We start from the raw sequence: 7,010 nt of genomic DNA on the forward strand, positions 1-7,010 counted from the left end.
TGCAGCGTGACCATCCCCCCGGGGGGTGATTTCTCGCTTTCTGTCTCTATGTCTCTCTCTGTCTGTCTGGCAAGCACACGCGCCCTATAGCAAAAAAAAAAAAAAAAAAGATAGGGTTTTTTGTTTGCTTATTTGTATTTGCAACAGAACATGCATATGAGAGAGAGAGACAGCCACCATGGGGCATGGTCACTCCACAATCCCATTTATCCACCCTGTCAGGATTTTGGGTACACATGCACACATGTTCTTGTAAGCCCCTGGAGCCAGGATTTGAACCATGCAGTCAGCCATGTGGGATTTGGCTCCTCCATCCACCAAGCCTGAGTTCCTTTTTCTTTCTTTTTTTTTTTTTTTTTTTTTTTTATAATAAAAAAATCACACATTTTTTTTTTAGTAATATAAAAATATCACATATTAGTTTAGGATGTTGGGAAAACAAATGAGTAAAAGGAAAATAATCCATTACTACATTTGGAATATATCCTTCCAGTCTTTTCTGCTGTGGAAGCATACACATGTGTAGTATGTGTATATGTATACACATATTTTTTGTTCAGTGGGATTACCATATATGTTATTCTGTAATCTTTTTCCAGTACATAACGTTTCATAAATCTTTCTTGTCATCTTCCATCCTTTATAGCAATGTCACAGGTCAGTACACTGCCTCAGTTAGGAAGCCCTTGCCTCTCCTAGCCAAAGCAGCCCCCTGTAAATCTGTTTTCCAGTATTGGATTTCTAGAATTTTTCACTTTAAGAATGTCTTCCATAGCTCAAACATTTGAAAACCACAGTCCTGAAGTACATTTTTTTTCTTATTCATGGAAGAATGCGTGCCCATGCATGTGAGAGTGTGAGAAAGGAACACCCCTCCCCCAGGTCTGGTCATGCCATGATCCTCTTCCTCCAGTTCTCTAGCCTGCTGGATCTTGTGCTCTTCTGCCTGCGCCTGAAGTGTTTCAGGCTGGGAATTCAAACCCCAGATGCCACGAGACATCCAGCTTCTCTTGAGCAGTACTTTACCACTGTGCCACGGAGCCAGCCCTGTAGTAGAAGGTTTAATACCCATCACTATTTCATCGGATGACCTTAACCAGTCCTGCACTGGGCATTTAGATGGTTTTCACTTCTGTATTGTCATAATCATAACAATGATGCATCCCTATTTCTTCAGAACAGCTTCTTAGAAATGCGAATGTTACGTCAAAGACTGTTCTCAAGGTTAAGGCAAATTGCCCTCCCAAAGGCTTGTAAAAAGCTGTACTCTCAGGAACCAGTGGGTGGCCTGGTGCTTAAGGCCCTGGACACTCCCACAGGGCCGACCATAGTTCAAGTCCCAGACCTGGTGGCTTCTTTTTTCTTGTTCTCTCTCTCTCTCTTTCTGTGTCTCTTTGGCCAAATTAAAATAAACGAAGGGATAAATTTTAAAAAAATAAAAATCTGTACTCCAGCAGATTGTGGATGATGGTGTTTTCCTTTTTCCTGGCAAACTAATTATTGAGTTTTCTTTTCCAACTTTGCTTATTCTGTAAGTGAAAGTGGCATTTGCCTTTCCTGGATGAGGGGTACATGGTTGTATATAGTTCTCTGTTGATTATTCCATCTTCTTTCAGACTGTCATGACCACAGTGTTGTTTTCCTATGAGCTTTTTGTCATTTTCTGATTGTAAAATGATTGTAAAATATTGGGTTGTTGGGGCTTTCTGGTGGCGTGCTGGTTAAGGCAGTGGACTCCCACATGGCTGATCATTGTTCAAGTCCCAGATTTGGCAGCTTGCTTTCTCTATGTATCTCTCTCTCTGGTCAAATTAAAAAATAATAATAATAAGTAAAAATAAATAAATAAATAGTTCTTTAAGAAAAAATATTACTGCATAGAAAAATACATCATGACTTTCCCAATGACCTAATAAAGATGTTAAATTTAAGAGTATTAACTCTGTCTAACAGGTTATAAAAGTTTGCTTTCTAATTTTGTTCAGCATGTTTTAAATTGTATAAAATGTTCAGTAATCAGATCTACCTGTACTTTTCATGGTTTTCACTTTGGGTGGTAACATGCTGAGAAATTTCTTCCCTACTCCAAGATTATATCAAATACTCAGTTGGTTTTTGTGTTTGCTTTCTGTTTTCAGCTAAATCTCTGCTCCAGCTGAAAAAATTCAACTCACTTCTCCCCCAGATAGTGGAAACTTGTCATTTCTGACATTCATTTATAAAAGGTGGGATTGGGCAAGCCAGCAGATCAGTAGAGGATTATGGGAACAGTTTGCCCTTAGGACTGTATCATTTCTAATTGTCATTTCCTTGCACTCTAGTGGTTGAATAAAGGTTATTTTAAACATTTCATTGCCCTTTTTCTATGTGTTTTCCTTAGAATCAAGTGTTCCCACGTGCCAGGGGGAACTGAGGCAGTGGAAGACGGGTCACTACACATTAATCCATGACAACAGCAAGACAGAATTTGCCCTGGATCTCCTTCTCTACTGTGGTTGTGAAGGTGGGTGAGAAGAAAAGCAGTGACTTGTTTCCTTAGGAGGGACTGTCTCCCCCGAGTGACCCTCCAGTTGAACCAGTTGAGAAGACATTTGCCTTGGCCAGGATCTCAGATCACAGGATCTCAAAGTGGAAAAGAGTCTTGAATTTGTTCTCTCATTTTGGTCTCCCGACTCATTTTGGTCTGTGACTAGGAAATTGGAAAAATGGACGGTACCATAATTTTCCCCCAGGTACCCTCCATATCCACAGTGAAGTTTTTATTTTTATTTTTTTGAAGAGGTTTTTGCTATAGGGCGCGTACACTTGCCAGAAAGACAGAGAGAGACAGAAAGTGAGCAATCACCCCCGTGGGGGGGATGGCCATGCCGCAATCCCTTCTCCTTCATTCTCCTCTTGGGATCTTGGGCACGCACGCACACGCACCTGGCGTGAGTTTAAACCACCGGGTCCAGGACACGAACCACAGTCAACTACATGGGAGTCCAGCGACATAACCATTACGCCAGATTGGAAAAATGGACTGTACCAAAATTTTTACCCAGGTACCCCCCCATATCCACAGTTTTTTTGTTTGTTTGTTTTTTTGTTTGTTTGTTTAGGTTTTTGCCATAGGGCAACTGTGAGAGAGGGACAGACAGTAAGAGGGAAGTGAGAAATCACCCCCACCTGGGGGATGGCCATGATATAATCCCTTCTTCTCCATTCTTCCTGGGATTTTGGACATGCAGGGGCATATGCACATGCACCTGGCATATTTTCTTTTTCTTTTTTTGGAGAGGTTTTCGCTATAGGGCACGTGCGCTCGCTAGACAGACAGAGAGAGACAGAGAGACAGAAAGTGAGAAATCACCCCCCTGGGAGGATGGTCACACCGCAATCCCTTCTCCTCCATTCTCCTCTCAGGATCTTGGGCACACATGCACACGCGCCCGGCGTGAGTTTTAAGCCACCGGGTCTGGGACGCGAACCGCGGTCAACTATGTAGGAGTCCAGCGACATAGCCATTACGCTAACTGCTGGTTCCCGCACCTGGCATATTTTCAAGCCACCAGGTCTGGGACTTGGACTACAGTCAGCCATGTGGAACTCCAGTGACTTAATCACTATACCACCTGCTGGCCCCTCCACAGCTTTTATATAATTGTCCTTCCAAGTTGATTTAACATTAACTCTAAGTTCTCCTTTTCCCTTTCTTTCTTTCTTTCTTTCTTTTTTTCTTTCTTTCTTTCTTTCTTTCTTTCTTTCCTTCCTTCCTTCCTTCCTTCCTTCCTTCCTTCCTTCCTTCCTCCCTTCCTCCCTCCCTTCCTCCTTTCTTTCTTTTCCTTTCCCTTCCCTTCCCTTCCCTCCCCTTCCCATCCTTTCCCTTTTCTTTTCTTTCAGTTTGCCAGAGGGTACTTGCACAACCCAGAAAGAAACAGAAAGAAGGGAAAGGGAGAAAGCACCCCTAGTGGAGCATGGTCACTCTGTAATCCCTTCTGGCAGGATCTTGTACCCAACATGTTTTCAAACCACTGGGCCAGGATAAAACCATGGTCAACCATATGGAATCTAGTTCTCTTATTCTTACCTTAGTTTTCTTATTCCAAGTTGATTTAAATAAGCCTGCATTCCAGTTCAACTATCTCAGGAATTTAGACATTTAGGGGAAAAACAGATAATAAGTTTAAGCTCAAAGAGTTGGTTTTTACCGCTAAACTCCAAAATCCATCTTTTCTTTTTAAGAATTATTTTACTTTAATTAATTAATTAATTAATTAATTTGATTTGACCAGAGAGGGACAGAGAGAGACACAAAGTGAGAAAGCAAACCACCAGGTCCAGGACTCAAACCACGGTCGGCCATGTATCAATCCAGCACCCTTAACCACCACGCCACCTGCCGGCCCCTAAAATCCATCATTTTTAAAGGAGGAGAGATTTAAGCAGATGATGTAACTCTCACGGTGAGCACTTTCAATGCTCTTGTTTTCCCTTGTAAGGTTGGGAGCCAGAATACGGTGGCTTTACTTCCTACATTGCCAAAGGTGAAGATGAAGAGGTAAGTTGCTTCTGATAACAAACTATCCTTTTCAGTCCTTGAGAAAGCATGCATTCTTCAGAGACCCAACTTTCATGGCCTTCTGTCAGTGCGTTTAGCTGATAAATCGATGTTGGTCTCCCTGGCAGTGGTTCTAATTTCTAGTAGAAAATGCTCAGCATGGAATAAAGATACTATCAATAGAAGAAGATCAGTAAGCATTTTTTTCTACCTACTGAGAAATTCTAAACTGAGAGCTATGCAGTTCATTCCCATGAAAAGAAAGAAATGTGTTAAGTAGAAACTGTTCTCTACGTGCGCTGGAATAGAATTATTAGAAAATGTTTTGACACCCAGAGAAAAAGCTCTTCTCCTAGCAAACGATGTTTTAAAGGCTCTAGCCCAGTTTATGTACTTGACATGGAAGCCATCTGTCCCGTGGTGAATCACTGGAGAGTTGAGAATAAGCTCTATGTATTTCTAATGTGTCGTTATATTTGCTTATTTCAGCTTCTAACAGTGAATCCAGAAAACAATTCTTTGGCATTGGTCTACAGAGATAGAGAGACTCTGAAATTTGTCAAGCATATTAACCACCGAAGCCTAGAACAAAAGAAGACGTTTCCAAACAGAACGGGTTTCTGGGACTTTTCATTCGTCTATTATGAATGACAGGACTGTGCGTCGGTACGTGGTGGGAAGTCCGGCCCAGCTGGTCCTGGAGTAAAGGCTAGCTACTAGGTGGGTTGGTCTAACTGTGCTCCTAAAGCCTGTGGCCTGCACTAGGACTCAGAGTAATCATCTTCAGCCTAGACGTTGAGCTGGAACTATGTACTTAGCCCCTGATTTGAAGAGAACAAAACTTGCCTTTTTAACACTGAGTTCTTTGTTTCACTTCGGTGGCTTGCTTTCACTTTATGTATGTATGTATGTATGTATGTATGTTTGTTATAAGGAGTATGCACTCACCAGACAGAGGGAAAGTGAGAAATCACCCCCCCAGTGGGAGGTGGCCATGCTGCAATCCCTTCTCCTCTCAGGATTTTGGGCACGCATGCACGCAGGCCCAGTGTGATTTTTAGGCTGCCAGGTACAGGACTTGAACTGCACAGCAGCCATGTGGGATCCAGCCACCTTAACCTCACGCCACCTGCTGGCCTAATTTGCATTCATTTTTTAAAATTATTAAAATACATACCATAAAATTTGCCAACTTAACTATTTTTAAATGTACTCTATAGCAGCATTACGTACATTCACATTTTCGTCATTATGGTACAATCTGCAGAACCCTGTCATCTTCCCCAGCTGAGATTCTGCACCCACTGAACAGTAAGTCTCCTACCTCCATGCCCTGGCAATTGCCATTCTGTTTTCTGCTTCTATTGACTTGACTATTCCTATTCTTCACGTAAGTGGAATCTTGCATTGTTTGTCCTTTTGTGACTGGCTTCCTTTGCTTAAGTGTAAGGCTTCAAGGTACAGTCTTGTTTCTAATAATTCTTTCATTGTTGTTTTTACTCATGATTGCAGATCCTGTTCTTCCCAATCTAAACACTGGTTTAGAACATTGCAGCAGCTTAAAAAAAAAGGGGGGGGGGAACCAGCAGTTAGCAAGTTAGCATAATGGCTATGTCGCTGAACTCTCACGGAGTCGACCGCGGTTCGCGTCCCGGACCCGGTGGCTTAAAACTCGCACCGGGCGTGTGTGCGTAAGTTCCCAAGATCCCGAGAGGAGAATGGAGAAGAAGGGATTGCGGCATGACCATCCCCCCTGGGGGGTGATTTCTCGCTTTCCGTCTCTCTTGCTGTCTGGCGAGCACATGCACCCTATAGCAAAAACCTCTCCAAAAAAAAAAAAAAAGAACATTGCAGCAGCTTACATCCTGTTTATGCTGTGCCTTCCAAGTTCTGCCACAGTTTGAGTCACTACACTTCCACCGCCCATGGCTTCCTTCCATCATGACTCTCACAGGACAGCGTAGACTTAGATGACATGTAGTAGTATTCCCTTGGAAACCACGTGGCCCCAAGAAACGTCTGGTTGGTAAGGAAGGCCAGCCACTTATTGGCATGCATCTTGGTGCCAAAGTCATTTCCCAGTGCCCACTGCCTTTTCATCCTGGCTTCTGTATAACTAAATGATTCTAGCCTCATGTATCGCTTTCTTTTTCCCCAAGTAATATAGGATTAACTGTAGAACTAGAACCGGTTGCCTTCCTTTTCTTTTTTTTTTTTTCTTTTTTAGAGCGCATATACTCACCAGAGAGACAGACAGAAAGCGAGGAGTCCTCCTCAGGGGGGATAGCCATGCCACAATCTCTTCTCTTCCATTCTCTTCTCGGAATTTTGGGCATGCACGCACATGCACCCAGCATGAGTTTTAAGTCACTGGGTCCGGGACTGGAACTGCGGTCACCAATGTGGGAGTCTAGCGACATAACCATTACACCATTTGCTGGTTCCCCAGTTGTCTTTCTTAAGTTTATTT

At 42.8% G+C, this 7,010-nt stretch overlaps 1 protein-coding gene across 2 annotated transcripts in view; it reads left to right on the forward strand.

The window, feature by feature from the left end:
• OGFOD1 (2-oxoglutarate and iron dependent oxygenase domain containing 1) overlaps positions 1–5,413 on the forward strand; it is a 28,131-nt gene extending 22,718 nt beyond the window's left edge. For both annotated transcript variants that reach the window (XM_006148392.3, XM_027771844.1), the window contains exons 11-13: positions 2,381–2,503; positions 4,482–4,540; positions 5,030–5,413. In XM_006148392.3, coding sequence (XP_006148454.1) covers positions 2,381–2,503; positions 4,482–4,540; positions 5,030–5,191 — 344 coding nt within the window. In that variant the 3' untranslated portion in view covers positions 5,192–5,413. The remainder of the gene's footprint in view (positions 1–2,380; positions 2,504–4,481; positions 4,541–5,029) is intronic.
• Positions 5,414–7,010: the final 1,597 nt, after the last annotated feature.

This window comes from Tupaia chinensis, unplaced genomic scaffold, assembly GCF_000334495.1.
Source record: "Tupaia chinensis unplaced genomic scaffold, TupChi_1.0 Scaffold000235_1, whole genome shotgun sequence".
Taxonomy (NCBI): domain Eukaryota; kingdom Metazoa; phylum Chordata; class Mammalia; order Scandentia; family Tupaiidae; genus Tupaia; species Tupaia belangeri.